Raw genomic sequence first — 15,801 nt, 5'->3', positions numbered from 1 at the left:
ACTGTTAAGTGTTTTACAAGTATCTAGATACTCACAGACTTGCGGGCAAACAGAATATCTCGCTTTTTATTTGATCCCCTCTAAGTTTCTGCTGCTCTTGTTTGTTGAGTGCAGCACATAAAATTGAGGTCTGCCGCTCTTAAACGCAGCCACATGCATAGCATAGAGGGAAAATTGCCTCAACCCTGAAAACTCATTCATGACCATGCGCTAAAGTTTGAGTGCTCGAGATTTCATTTGACATGTTCTTTGTTGCAACGCTGATAATTGGAGTCATTTATGGATTTTCCAAGCACTATAAATGAAACAAATAGCACGTGCAGATATTTTACATTTTCTTTTGGCATGTTATACTTCGTAATCACAATTGCTAGCAAAACTGTTGCACTGTACAGCCCTGGCTAGCTACCAAGTTAACATGTCTTTTGGAGACCCCCTGGCAATGCGGAGGCTCTGGGGGTGGAATGACGTCACTACTATCTGAATTCGACTCAACTAATAAGCTTGATTTATCGACTATTAACAATCAGTAGTTGTGCAACCCCTAGCGTGCACAGTTATTAGTGAGCTGGTGCAAATTAACCTACATCTGTACGATCGATCTTTTTAGCTTTGAGCGAAGAACTTCTCCGTGAGTATGCCGGGTTCTTTAGTTTACCAATCAACATGAGTTCTCTCTCTCTATGATGATTTATTGCAGCACGCTTGGAAAAATGGTATTTGCTTAGTTGGTTGCTGGGTTTTCTTCTACCAGCTTGCACAGTAAGGTTAGCTTTTTCCATGAACCATAGAAGCATGATTTTAACAAGGTAAGCCTTAGTCAAATTTAGCACTAGCGCACATAGCTACCATAGGCCATTAGTTTAAATAAATCCACACATAGCTTGGCTAACTCACCAGTTAAAATATGTGCTTTCCTGGTCCAGATACACATTATAAGTCAGGTCACTAGTTGTTGGAGCCCATGTCTTGTGTTTGTCTAATTTTTGAAATTTGTCTGTGTATGTTCTAGCAGTTGCAAGCGTTCATACTTGCTCTGCTGCTGCTGCTGCAGACCTAGTGCGCCAAGACCAGTATCCTATCAATATGGCATACCCACATTAAACATGCTAAATTATTCTGAGAGTTGTCATGACTGAAATGGGTTGTGTGGATCTTGTCTTTGGACACACATTTAATGGAATGGGTGAAACCAATCTTTTACTCTCAACACGCAGTGGAAGGATCTCTGTGCTTAACTTTAACTTTGCATATTAAAGTCCCTTTGAAGTGCCTTGACAAGCACAGTTTTCTTTCCCAATGAAACAAAGTTGGGTGTGGGACATGTCGAATGGCTCGTGCCTTTTAAAAAAATTGCCAGTGGGCTTTAGTTTAGCCACACAGACACACACCCTTTCCATCATGCTGCATCTCATGCCCATGTTCAGTGGAGAAAATGAAGGAGCGATCTACCAAATCTGCTTCTTTGCTAACTTGAGAACCGAATGATGATGTAACTGAGCACGTTACTACATAACCAGCCCACAAACAAACACAGCACATCGCTTTGTCTTTGCTTATGATGAGGCTGGAGCCGTTGTTCAAGTCCAGTACAGATGAATGAGAAGCAAGCGAGTAAAACATCACAATGTAGCAATGTTTTGAATCACAATACACTTAAACATAAAGAATAAAGAACATTTACTTGTGGTGTACATCCCAAGAAACCTCCGAAAACTGCCTGCATTAAACATATGAATGAACTCCAGCCACTTTCCTTGCATCCAGCGCCAGTGTTGGCACGTCCCATTCAGAAGTGATTATCCTTATGCCCCATTCCCTTCAAAGACAATTACCCTCCACTGTGAGAGCTTTAGATGGCTGAAAGGTGATAACGGTCAGTCAGAACTCACTTTGTAAGTGATTCTTATTGGAAATTCTGTTTGGAACGACCTTGTAGCATGGATTGTGCTAAGTGCCCTGCGAAGGCATCATCAGCACAGGTGAGAACACAGCCACGTGCGCTGAGCAGATGTAGTGGGAGAGTGCGTTTTTGTTCTAGAAAGCATTTGATTCAACAGTTTCTCAACCTCTTTGTGACGTTATGATTTCACCTGCGTTTGATTAGCCAAAAGAGAGAGACTGTAAATTTTAAATGCTTATATTTTCTGAAAATTAATTTTTGTCAGCATTTACATGTACACTAGCATATACATGACCTTAAAGATAATCAATATGGACTAAAAGCAGCAAACCTTTGATTTTAATTTCATGTGGTCCTTAAATGATTGATCTTAGGATTTTAAGAAACTGTATCGAGATCGTTCAAATGAAGATTGTGAGTTAATCGGCAAATCTATATTTTCTCCCAGCCCTAATCCCTATTATTCTTATTTTAAAAAGTAGATTTTATTTTATAGGTTATACCAAGCAAACCAGTTATTTTCACTTACCCCCAGTTGGGGATCACTGAGCTAGATATCTAACATGCCAAAAAATAGCTTTGTATGCCAGACGTGGTTGCTGCAAGTCGGGAATGTCATTTATGTAGCTAGGTGAAAAGGTACACGAGCTAGCTAGATACACATGGTTGTCCAAGGCTAACAATGAGGTGTGTGTGCTTCATTCCAAAGAAATGCAGGTTCAAGTGGAGTACGAGGGGAACCTGAAATGGGTCCGAATCCCAATGAAAAATGACTGCTATGACTACTACCAATTCGTTCAAGAAGGTAAGTTAACATCTTAGGGTAATGTCAGATAATTAAATCCACACTTTTGTGATCAACCCCCATTTAGATGATGCACTCTGGAATATCTTCGTGATCTTTTCCAAATCTTTTTTTTATTATTATTGCTCTGCTCTCAGAATTATTCATGAGCTACTGTAAATGTAAACACACATCATATTATACACATTAATACATTTGAATTTAATTGTGTTTGTTTCCACCTCTTAGCTTCTACAAAGTTCAACTTGCCAAATGGAACTAATTTGGTCCTGAAAGACTCTGGAGAAGTTGAAGTTGATTCTGATATTTTTGATGAGTTAGTGAGATCATCTAAACATCTGTCTTTCAAAGTTTTCAGTGGTGATAAGTCTGGTAAGAAACTCAAATGACCTGCTGTCAAGATTTATGCAAAATGTATTTTCAAGGTTGTTTACTCGCTTAATACTTATAACTGCACTGCACTTCATGATAGTATCTGCTTATAAAATATGCAGTCTACTGAGTTTTATTATTTTGATCATTTGTTTTAAAGTTCTATGTAACTGTGTTGTTAAGTGCACTACATATTTTGATTTCAATGTAATGTTCTCTAAGCTGAAAGAGAGTTGACATTTTCATCAGTGGAATCAGAAAGTTCAAGCTCCACAGTAATTCCGCAGCCTACAAAGGCACACAGAAGAAAGCAGTTAGAAGCACCTCCTGATTGTAACAGGTCAAGAGATGTAAGTTATTTTTTCTCTCTTGTTCAGATTGTGCATAGGATATCAACAATTTTAGGATACTATTAGAAGGTTTCTTATTGCATTATCTATATTACAGTTGGTTTATGCAGCTTTGCGCACAAAACCAGGAGGCTCGGATATATTGAAAGAGTACAACCAAACCAAGAGACTGTCTGACCAAACACGAAGGAAGCTGGTCAACATCCTTGTGGCGGACATGGTAGAGAGTCATGGGTAAGTGACCAATAAAATAGTCTACAGTCTAGTTCATAAAAGAAAACGTGAAAATGTCCAAAATGTCAATTAATATAAATAAGAATAGTAAAATACCAAATAGCCATTCTTATGAAATGCTACAGACAAAATCCTATTGTGACTAAAATATAAAAATATTTGTCTTGCTGTTATAAAGGAGGGTCCCACCAGTCAATATGCGCATAACATATGCTCTTGGAATTGTGACACTTTTCCCCAATTTGAAGGATAAGTGCTCACCAACTGGTTACGTGAGTATTAAGTAAACTGATACACTGTACATGGTCCCTCTTTTAATTCAGCATAAATGCCACATATATTTGGCATGCATTGCACTGAGAAGACTTATTGAAGCATATAAAACTTTTGTTTGACAGGAACAGTACTATGATTCACTCAGTGGCAAGGGTTACCTTGCCTACAGATTGAAAACAGTTCAGCGCAACTCAGGAAATAGCTTGAAGAGGACATCAAAGTCAGTTTACCAAGATGGCCCCAAGACTCTGCGTGTGACATCATTAACAGCCGAGCAGCTATCTGATGACAAATGCAGAGAAGCTGTTTCCATGATGAAACATTCGACAGACCAAGCAATTGTTAAGGAGAGAATGAAGGCAACATTTGAGTACAGACGGAATATGATGCATGATCCAGACAAGTCTTCACTCATCCTGGATTTCTTTCCCCGGTTCTTGGATACACCAGGCTTGGTTAGAGTCTAATATAGTCTGTATAGTCTGACAAATGACTCTAATGATCTGGGTCTATTGAATTTACAGTGCACACCATACAGTGCTTCTGGTATAGTCCGATGCCTGAACAAATGACTCTTATGAGTCGGTTCTTTTTTAGTGAATCAAAACGTAAATTGCCAACAGTGCCATTTCTAAAGGAATGACTCTAATGAACTGCTTATTTTTTGTGTAAATCAGAACACTTATACAAGTCGGAGTGGTTACTGATTTAATCTTATGATGTGCAAGTTATGAATGTCCAATTCAAAATGAAATAAAAACAGTTGATGTCTCACAAGCCTGAAGTACAACATTAGGCTACATAACACAGTATAAACTGTTTCTGCAACTTTTGTTGTTAAGTAATGTTGTACTTCTCATAGGGCTAAACGATTAATCAAAATAAAATTGAAATCGTGATGACCTAGTTCGATTATCATACTGTAAGGGCTGTGATTTAATTAATAAATAGTCTGCATGCGCTACTTGCTGCACTCACTATACAGTGCATTCATGAAGTATTCAGACTTCAGTTGCTATTTAAAAAGCCACAGGTGTGGGAAATTAACCTTTAATTGCCATTTAAACCTGTGTGTGTCACCTTGTGTGTTTGTAACAAGGCCAAACATTCAAGGGTATGTAAACTTTTGATCAGGGCCATTTGGGTGATTTCTGTTATCATTATGATTTAAAAAGGAGCCAAGCAACTATGTGATAATAAATGGCTTCATATGATCACTATCCTTAAATATGCAAACTTTTGAGCACAACTGTAAGTATTCAGACCCTTTGCAATGACACTTGAAATTTAGCTCTGGTGCATCCCATTTCTCTGGATCATCTTTGAGATATTTCTACACTTTGATTGGAGTCCACCTGTGGCAAATTCAATTGATTGGACATGATTTGGAAAGGCACACACCTGTCTATATAAGGTCTCACAGCTGAAAATGCATATCAAGAGCATAAACTAAGCCATGAGGTCAAAGGAACTAGCTGCAGAGCTTAGAGACAGGATTTTGTCAAGGCACAGATCTGGGGAAGGCTACAAAAAATTTTCGGTTGCATTGCAGGTTCCCAAGAGCACAGTGGCCTCAATAATTCTTAAATGGAAGAAATTTGGAACAACCAGGACCCTTCCTAGAACTGGCCGCCTGGCCAAACTGAGCAATCGGGAGAGAAGGGCATTGGTAAGAGAGGCGATGGTCATTCTGGTTGAGCTCCAGAGATCATGTGTGGAGATGGGAGAAACTTGCAGAAGGACAACCATCACTGCAACACTCCACCAATCTGGGCTTAATGGCAGAGTGGCCAGACAGAAGCCTCTCCTCAGTGCAAGACACATGAAAAGCCCACTTGGAATTTGCAAAAAAGCACCTAAAGGACTCTTAGACAGTGAGAAACAAGATTCTCTGGTCTGTTGAAATGAAGATTGAACTGTTTAAGATTCTCTGGTCTTATGAAACGAAGATTAAACTGTTTAGCCTCAACTCCAAGCATCATGTCTGGAGGAAACCAGGCACCACTCATCACCTGCGCAATACCATTCCAGCGGTGAAGCATGATGGTGGTAGCATCATGCTGTGGGTGTGTTTTTCAGCGGCAGAGACTGGTCAGGGTTGAAGGAAAGCTGAACGCAGCAAAATACAGAGATAGAGAAAGCCTGGTCCAGAGCGCTCAGGACCTCAGACTGAGTCGAAGGTTCACCTTCCAACAGGACAATGACCCTAAGCAAACAGCCAAGACAATGCAAGAGTGGCTTAGGGACAACTCTGTGAATGTCCTTGAGTGGCTAAACCAGAGCCCGGACTTGAACCCAATCGAACATCTCTGGAGAGACCTGAAAATGGCTGTCCACTGACGGTCCCATCCAACCTGACAGAGCTTGAAAGGATCTGCAGAGAAGAATAGCAGAAAATCCCCAAATTCTTGGTATGCAAAGCTTGTTGCGTCATACCCAAAAAGACTTGAGGCTGTAATCACTGCCAAAGGTGCTTCAACTAAGTACTAATTACATGCTCAAGATCATTATGGTGTGCTTACATGGGATGAGTGGGTTATACAGCCATCTAGATTCACTAATTGCACATTTACTTAATTCCAAATATGCTTGGCCACTAAAAGTTACTATACAAATCTAAAATAACCCTATAGCACCGTGTTTTGTGGGCTTAAGAGTGGACGAGAACATTTCACTGCATTAAAATGCCATTGTCAGCTCGACTATGAAAAGATTTCCTTTAGTTATTTCACCAAAATAAAGGCTTAAGGGTTGAACCGGACCACATAGCAATCTTTTAATATTTCTTTAAAGAAATATTAAAGAAATATGACACCATTGTCTAATAATAGCAAAGATGATGATAATGATAGTTAAAAGAACAATAATAATAATTATTATTATTATTACCATCATCATTGTTATTGTTATACAAACATATATTTCTATGATAATTTGTTAAAGAAATATTCTGGGTTCAATACAAGTTCAGCTCAATCAACAGCATTTGTGGCATAATGTTGATTACCACAAAAATTAATTTCGACTTCTCCCTTTTCTTTAAAAAAAAAAAAAAAAAAAGCAAAATCTGGGTTACAGAGAGACACTTACAATGGAAGTGAATGGAGGCCCATTTTTGGAGGGTTTAAAAGCAAAATGTGATGCTTATAATTTTATAAAAGCACTTACAATTAATTCTTCTGTTAAAACTTGCATATATTTTAAGCTTTAAAGTTGTTTAAATTGTTATTTTTATGGTGATAACGTAATTGGATATAACGTTACACAGAAAAGGTTGGTAAGTGATTTTAATTACACTAAAATCATGTTAACTTGCATATTGTTTATGTCTTGTGGCTTTACTCTTGAAACAGTGAACATTTTAGCGTTCAGAAATTGGCCCTGAAGGTGGGATGAGTCAAAATGTATCTTTGTGGTAATCAACATTATGCCACAAATGCTGTCGATTGAGCTTAACTTGTATTGAACCCGGAATATTTCTTTAATAATAACTAATTATTGGGTTCCAAAAAACATGATGACAACTGGGCTGAGACCCTTTCACAAAGTGGACAAGAACAGGTTTAGTTGTGAACACCATTTCTTGAACAGTATTTCTGTTGGTGGTAGAGCATGTTTTCCCATGACTTAATTTTGGTCAAAGGTAATCACTTGCTATTTTTTTATATATATATTTAATATTGCCGTCCAAATCGTTACATTTTTCAGAATAATTGCAATTCAATATATTTTTTCCACATTGTTCAGCCTTAACTTCAGACCTGTGAGACTTCAGTTAGGCAGTGCATTTACTGACTAGTTTTTCTAATTATAATGTGTAGTTAAAGATACACAAGTTTTGACATAATCAGTGGAATTATATTATAGAATACTTAAATATGTTATCACATTTCTTGTTTGTTTAGGATATGTATTTAATGGATAGTTAGGATCAATTATTGGATCACATTTATGCCTCTAAAATTAAGTATATCTCATTAGAAATCTGAAATGATCCCATAATTTGGCAACAGTAATAAGTGCATTTCTTATTTCCAAATAATTCTTCCATAAAAATAATAAAAGAATAGTTACTGGAAACATCAAGGTACTTTTATCATTAACAGGATTGGAATCAGAACCGGAAACGTTAAATTCCTTATGATTCACATCCCTAGTTGTGTAATTGTGATTGACATGACTTCACTGTGTGATAGATTGACCAAGACTTCACAATACTCTTTGGAGAGGACATATCAGGCAAGTTCATTACAAATTGGCCAACATTCTACAAGCCTAGGATAATTACTGACTGCAAAAACCTACGCTCTGGTGCACATGTGGATAACCTTCTGTCTGCTCAGCAGGACTCTGATTATGGTAATTGTACATGGTTGTGTGTGTGTGTGTGTTTGATGTTTAACGGTATACTCATGGGTTAGGGGTGTTGAAATTGTCTTCCACTAGGATGGGACAGTGACGTGGCAGCTATCCTTCTGCTGGTTCATCTCTTGCCTCCAACCGTCAAAGGAAGGAAGACTGGGAAAATCAGTGCCACTGAAGCTGCTGACCGTGTGGTCAAGTTCATGAAGGTATTTCCTAGAAATCTTCTAACCTTATTTTAGCTTGATTGTCTTGTCCGACAACAGTAAGTCTAGTCTAGAAGTGCTTGCGAGAATATACGAGTCGGAGCACTGAAGTTGATGCCTGCAAGAGTTGAAGGCTAAAGCTGGTGATACTTCCATAAATTGTGTGTGGGAGCTGGCGGTCTGACAATAGTCTTGTTTTAAAATTTTATTTTTGAGAAATGTAGAGTTAGACGTAGAAAAATCATATGCAAATTTATGTGCTTCAGAGCAACCTAGCAAGACATGTTCTTTACATACTAACCACGAGCAATCCATCAGAAAGAGCATTCAACCTTTATGGCCGGATTTTGGAGCAGAGCTAGTAGGTGCTGTAACCCTTGTCAGTAAACAATGTACTGTTCATGCATCGTTATTTAAAATAGCTTTTTTTTTTTCTTCTTTTTTTACATTTTATTTTATAGTATTAGCCTACAGTTTTCTTTTTAACGTTCACACTTGTTAGCTTATATAAGTGACAAAGAGGACTTAATAAATTTAAACACTGTTTTTCTCTTTCCGACAACAACTATATTGAGATGAGGTTATGAAAATTGATTGTTTTGCTATGGTGGCCAGAATTTTCCTTGGGTGGCCGCCTAAAATTTCCCTATGCAGGAGAAACCCTGGTCTTTCTTATATTTACAAAAAAAAAAAAAAAAAAAACCTAGGAAACAAAATTGTCAGTAAATTTAACAGACCATATTTTCAAGTAAAGCCAACACATTCTCAAGTAAATTCTCAAGTAAAGTTTACTTTGCGAACTCGGTTTCAAGCAAATGCCCTGCAGGTTTAGACATCTACCTGTGCATCTGATTCACTCTTTGTTTGGATAATTTACACTAGCAATCTAGCACTGAATTAAGCCATACTTTTAAAAGTGTACTAGTATTTCAATGCTTTGTCTTTTTTTTTTTTTTTATACCATGCAAGCTCAATTATTCAAGACCAGTGCATGCTGGGAACACCAGCTTCGAAAAAAATTACTTATTTACATGTAAAATGTACTCAAATTAGCATATAAATATGACAAGGTTTTCTACGTTAGGACTTTTATTTGATGACACATTTTAAAAATAACAAGCAATCATAAATAATATTTACTTATAAGCTAGAGCATACATTTTTACAAGTTTGAATTGAGTACAACTGCAGAATTTACTTAATATTTTTAAGTTCATGCTTTAACTTATTCAATGTAGTAAGTACTTAATCTTTTCTGCTATGCAGTATTTATTTTACCTCAAACTCATTTTTTTTTTCAGTGTGGTAACATCAGCAAAACGAAAGAAAGGGCTTACTCATGTTTTTGCACTGATTTGCCCAAGACGGGGAAAAAAATAATACGAAGAAAAAAAAAGAAAAACAGCTGAAAATATTAATAAGATGGCGTTTCGTGAGATGTGTGTTGTTTTATTTTCGAATGATTTTTTAGGCTCCTGCATCCCAGTGCATTCGCTACATTGTCTGTGCAGATGTAAGTTGCTATGTAAAATGTATGTTGTCGATATAGCTGATTATTGAAAAAGGTTATTAAAAAAGCACTTTGTTTTCCAGTGATCAGCTCTTTCAGCTCCCACAGGTCACCTAAAAATATTATGACTGGATTATTTGAACAAACAAGGTTTTATTCAACAATGTTTTTTTCCTTCTTAATCATTCTTAGTACATTGGTAATATATTGCAATGTTATTTATTTCTCGTCAGATTTCCGTACAGTATGTTTGAATTAAAACTGTTCAATTAAACTCATGATCCCGTCTTCGTTAACAGAATCAAACAACACCTCATACATTTTTTGTCAGTAATTTCATTGATGAGATTAGCTGTTTAATAATGTTTGGTCGTTTTGAATATTTGAGTTTAGCTATAACAGATTCTGACATTCTGTCAGAGCTCAACTAGAGCTTCCTCCGATCCTTGGATCCACATTTTTCCTGGTATATTACAGCAATAGAAAAATTATTTTTATTTATGAGCTCCCACTTCCCACTGCTGACCCCTCCTCACGCAATTTGACAGGCAGTTGCTCTCTTGCTTGTCAGTAAGGTGCACACATCTGACAAAAAGATGTCTAGATATAAAGCTGGTTTGAAATCTGTTATAGCATCTGCGACTAGTCGGGACATGTCTCAGGAGTGCGCACACTACTCGATCGTTGGTCATGAGATCTGCGACTTTGAGCTTGAGTTGTGTAGTGTGCACTAGGCTTAAAGCAAACTTAAGTTCACCTCTCATAGTGGTCTTAATTTGGTTCACTTATCTTTTTGATGTCACAGGATGGGCCATTTCAAGAATGAAACAGACAGAGCTGTCTTTAGTCAACCGTTTACACGTGTACTTGAAGCTGGGGAATAGAATAATATTTGTGAAGGGATGGGAAATGTAATATCGATCTTTTGGGTTATATCGAGATACATTTTTATAATTTCAAACATTATAAAAAAGTTGCTCATCCACACTGAAACATCTGAAAATGCATAATTCCCCACGAACGCGAAAAATCGTCGTTCCATGTACGGTCTAAAACGCAATTCCGAGTAAACTTCATGTCGCATCTAAAGGAATGCAATGTGAAGGCTGTATAAGGTAAAAAAAAGGTTTTTACCCAGGATGTAGTAGGGACAGTTGACACATTCAAAGTTTCTGTTTTTTGTTTTTTTTATCTTTAACAACACTATCAAAGTGGATAGCAGGCACAACAATGCCGCTACACCATGGCCTGCCATCTTGATTGTTTTGGGTTGAATAGATCACATGACAACAAATAAGTCATCGTTTTCCAATGTCTCCATTTTTTCAGTCCACACAACAGCGCGAATACAGTGTTTTCAAATTTATCCACTTGGGAGAGCGTTTTGGAAAAGCTCAATTTTCGCTGGACAAAAACGCCATCTCAGTGTGGACAGAAGGCCAAAACTTAGAGAAAAAGATGTGTATTTAAACGAAAACCATTTTAGTGTGGACATGGCCTTACTGTTTCAAATTTCTCCTGTCTTAATCTTTTAGGTAGGAATGAACATTGGGAAGTTCCTTGACCAAGTTGGATCATCACAGCCTTTCCTTCTCTGTGTTGGGGAAAAGAGGAGTAATATCCAGAAGTTTTACATCATCCTGGACCAGAAGGCCATCCCCTGCATGACACAGACAGCTGTTGCAGCCTTTGACGAACTCTTTAAAGCGCACTTTGTGTTTGCTGTATCCTACGATGAGGCCTTATGCAACTTCTACACATTCATTCAAACAACCGTGTATGGAATTGATGTGGGCACTACCAAGGAAAGTCCAAGGGTCAAGGAAATCAGAGTGAGATTTCATAACACATAACAGTATTTTTCGCCGTCTTGCGGAAAAACGTAGTCATGTTACATTTGCAAGGTACACTATAGAAGTTGTGTGCTTTATTCAAACAAGTTTCATATTGGTTTGTACCCAGGGCATTTTTTTGCCTTTAAAATGTGGTGAATTTGGGTGTTCATCAGTGTTTTACACACATTACGGATTCCAGGAAAATTTAGGATTGCATGGGGACTGTGCAGCCTCAGGTACTTTTGAAAATTTGGGCAGCGGTTATGTTGTTCCTGTTTCTGATTCGCCAGCTGAGGATCCTTCCCTCAATTTAGGCATCCACTAGATTCAGTTGAAGTCAGAAGTTTACATACACCATAGCAAAATACAGGTGCATCTCAATAAATTAGAATGTCGTGGAAAAGTTCATTTATTTCAGTAATTCAACTCAAATTGTGAAACTTGTGTATTAAATAAATTCAATGCACACAGACTGAAGTAGTTTAAGTCTTTGGTTCTTTTAATTGTGATGATTTTGGCTCACATTTAACAAAAAACCACCAATTCACTATCTCAAAAAATTAGAATACATCATAAGACCAATAAAAAAAACATTTTTAGTGAATTGTTGGCCTTCTGGAAAGTATGTTCATACTGAAGTGCTCCAAAATTTCTTGGTAAACGGGTGCAGTGACTTTGGTTTTCAAAAAACACAATGGACCAGCACCAGCAGATGACATTGCACCCCAAATCATCACAGACTGTGGAAACTTAACACTGGACTTCGAGCAACTTGGGCTATGAGCTTCTCCACCCTTCCTCCAGACTCTAGGACCTTGGTTTCCAAATGAAATACAAAACTTGCTCTCATCTGAAAAGAAGACTTTGGACCACTGGGCAACAGTCCAGTTCTTCTTCTCCTTAGCCCAGGTAAGACACCTCTGATGTTGTCTGTGGTTCAGGAGTGGCTTAACAAGAGGAATACAACAACTGTAGCCAAATTCCTTGACACGTCTGTGTGTGGTGGCTCTTGATGCCTTGACCCCAGCCTCAGTCCATTCCTTGTGAAGTTCACCCAAATTCTTGAATCGATTTTGCTTGACAATCCTCATTAGGCTGCGGTTCTCTCGGTTGGTTGTGCATCTTTTTCTTCCACACTTTTTCCTTCCACTCAACTTTCTGTTAACATGCTTGGATACAGCACTCTGTGAACAGCCAGCTTCTTTGGCAATGAATGTTTGTGGCTTACCCTCCTTGTTAAGGGTGTCAATGATTGTCTTCTGGACAACTGTCAGATCAGCAGTCTTCCCCATGATTGTGTAGCCTAGTGAACCAAACTGAGAGACCATTTTGAAGGCTCAGGAAACCTTTGCAAGTGTTTTGAGTTGATTAGCTGATTGGCATGTCACCATATTCTAATTTTTTGAGATAGTGAATTGGTGGGTTTTTGTTAAATGTGAGCCAAAATCATCACAATTAAAAGAACCAAAGACTTAAACTACTTCAGTCTGTGTGCATTGAATTTATTTAATACACGAGTTTCACAATTTGAGTTGAATTACTGAAATAAATGAACTTTTCCACGACATTCTAATTTATTGAGATGCACCTGTACATTTAAACTCAGTTTTTCACAATTTCTGACATTTAATCATTGAAAACATTCCCTGTCTTAGGTCAGATAGGATCACTACTTTTTTTTAAGAATGTGAAATGTCAGAATAATAGTAGAGAGAATTATTTATTTTAGCTTTTATTTCTTTCATCACATTCCCAGTGGGTCAGAAGTTTACATACACTTTGTTAGTATTTGGTAGCATTGCCTTTAAATTGTTCGTACTTGGGTGAAAACATTTTGGGTATCCTTCCACAAGCTTCTCACAATAAGTTGCTGGAATTTTGGCCCATTCCTCCAGACAGAACTGGTGTAACTGAGTCAGGTTTGTAGGCCTCCTTGCTCGCACATGCTTTTTCAATTCTGCCCACAAATTTTCTATCAGATTGAGGTCAGGGCTTTGTGTTTGACATGGAAGAAAAGAAAAGAAACAAAAACTTCAGTAGACAAGACCTGAGTAAATTACTGCAAGGAAAAGTTCTCCTTGGGAAGCCTGATATCACGTCGGAAAAGTAAGAGGCGGGTAAATGGGAAAGGGTGGCGGAGGCTGTCTCCGCTGTGCCTAACTCCAATAGGGATGTGGATGGGGTGTGAAAAAGAAAGTCTCAGCTTTCTAACGTTATAATTATTATGTTTCTATGAACTCTAAAGATCGCGGAGATTGGTCACCACATTAATAAGCTTCAAAACAACATTTATTGTTTGGTGATAACATTTACATGGTTTGAAAGCTTAAAATAAAATGATAATTTAACACAAAACAGTCAAAAACTTTTTTTGGTCTAAAATCACATTTCTACGTAAACAGCCCATAGCGACTTGAGACTCAACATGAAAACCCCAGTTAATTCATTAAACATCTGTCCTTTTCAAATTTAAGACAACTGTGAGGTTATCTTAACTTGAAGATGTTATTTACGACGATTTTTACATTTTCTTAAGTTTTTTCGGGAATACAATATATTCGTAAGTTTTTTTCTTAAGTTAGAAATTAACTAGAAAATGGTAGTTAAGAAGAAATTTCTTAAGAACGTTTTGTGGATCCAGCCCCAGGAGTTTAAAAAAGTACTATTCAATGTTTAGTTGGTTCAGTGGTGGAACTTGTAAGTGACACTCAAGGAAATCCATTCGCATTCCTCATTACTGAAACTAAGAGGCAGAAACACTTGAGGAAAATATGGTAAATTGTTGAACCACAAAGATAAAACTAACAGTATATCAGCCAAATTCCTGTCAATGACAAATATCAGTGCCCATTTTAGGAACTCTTGAGTCCATGTTGACCAACTCTGAACTTTGCGACTGTTTCCAGCGAGAAAAGATGAATCAAGATGACATTTACAAAGACATTAATGATGGTTCATATTTCAGAAGTCATACATTGTTTGCACACCAAGAACATGCTCTTTAGATTCAGGTGTTTCCAGAAAGACTTTCCAGGTTGATTCTGAAGCATTACCCGATGAGTCATTATCTTAGGTATATCAGGAAAAGAGGTCCTCTTAAAGAAGTCTGTAAAGAATAATAATTTAAAAACCCAAGCACAGGTAAAGAAACATTGGAATCATTTGGCTTTTCATTGGGAAACTTTTTATTTTGGTCCTGTTAAGGAAGTCACAAATTGCAGTCTAAAGGGCAGTGAGGTTTTAACCGAAACTTTGAAACTTTGTCCCCACTACATCCAGGGTAAAAAAAAAGCAAACAATGGAACTGTGTATCAAGTTGCAATGTATTTTTGCTCTACTTTTGAAAATAAAATGCCTGTTTTCAATAAGATAATCAATATTATTGTGAAGGATGAGCAAGTATTCCTTTTGACTAGTAAGGTTATTAGTGTATTTAGATCAGCGTGTGAATGCACTCTGTATTGAGGAGGTAGATTGTTTTTTTACTGTCATTTGTGTGGCTGATTTGAGATATTATATACCTAATAACAGGCAGTTTTCACATTGAACCTACATTGTGCCTTATTGCAGTTTTGTTTCAAAGTGCAAATACCTGCAAACCTGAAAAGTTGTAAATGTCTAAGTTAATTGTTGAGTGTTATTATTAAATGTGGTGTGAATAAAACTGTTTATAAATAAACGTTTTCTGCCATTTGTAGTATAAAATACAAGTAGAGTAGGGAGCAACTCCAAAGTTATTGGTTTTAAAGGGACAGCCAAAAATGAAAATTCTCTCATCATTTACTCACCCTCATGCCATACCAGATGTGTATGACTTTCTTCTGGAGAATACAAATGAAGATTTTTAGAAGAATATCTCAGCTCTGTAGGTCTTTACAGTGCAAGTCAATGGTGATTAGACCTTTGTAGCTCCAAAAATCATATAAAGGAAACATAAAAGTAATCCAT

At 37.2% G+C, this 15,801-nt stretch overlaps 2 protein-coding genes across 5 annotated transcripts in view; one reads left to right on the top strand and one right to left on the bottom strand.

Annotated features, from left to right (window-relative positions):
- The window catches only part of LOC127450830 (uncharacterized), a 43,048-nt gene extending 30,812 nt beyond the window's left edge, over positions 1 to 12,236 (top strand). For all 3 annotated transcript variants that reach the window (XM_051715225.1, XM_051715223.1, XM_051715224.1), the window contains exons 4-12: positions 2,613 to 2,708; positions 2,937 to 3,080; positions 3,303 to 3,430; positions 3,528 to 3,664; positions 3,843 to 3,936; positions 4,063 to 4,395; positions 8,137 to 8,299; positions 8,387 to 8,511; positions 11,554 to 12,236. In XM_051715225.1, the coding sequence (XP_051571185.1) occupies positions 2,613 to 2,708; positions 2,937 to 3,080; positions 3,303 to 3,430; positions 3,528 to 3,664; positions 3,843 to 3,936; positions 4,063 to 4,395; positions 8,137 to 8,299; positions 8,387 to 8,511; positions 11,554 to 11,871 (1,538 nt within the window). In that variant the 3' untranslated portion in view covers positions 11,872 to 12,236. The remainder of the gene's footprint in view (positions 1 to 2,612; positions 2,709 to 2,936; positions 3,081 to 3,302; positions 3,431 to 3,527; positions 3,665 to 3,842; positions 3,937 to 4,062; positions 4,396 to 8,136; positions 8,300 to 8,386; positions 8,512 to 11,553) is intronic.
- LOC127450833 (zinc finger protein 155-like) overlaps positions 1 to 15,801 on the bottom strand; it is a 70,657-nt gene that overhangs the window by 40,393 nt on the left and 14,463 nt on the right. The window lies entirely within an intron of this gene.

The sequence above is a fragment of the Myxocyprinus asiaticus genome, chromosome 13 (genome assembly GCF_019703515.2).
Source record: "Myxocyprinus asiaticus isolate MX2 ecotype Aquarium Trade chromosome 13, UBuf_Myxa_2, whole genome shotgun sequence".
Lineage (NCBI taxonomy): Eukaryota > Metazoa > Chordata > Actinopteri > Cypriniformes > Catostomidae > Myxocyprinus > Myxocyprinus asiaticus.
Note: the sequence above shows the minus strand (reverse complement) of the source record. Positions and strands in the feature narration are given on the sequence as shown.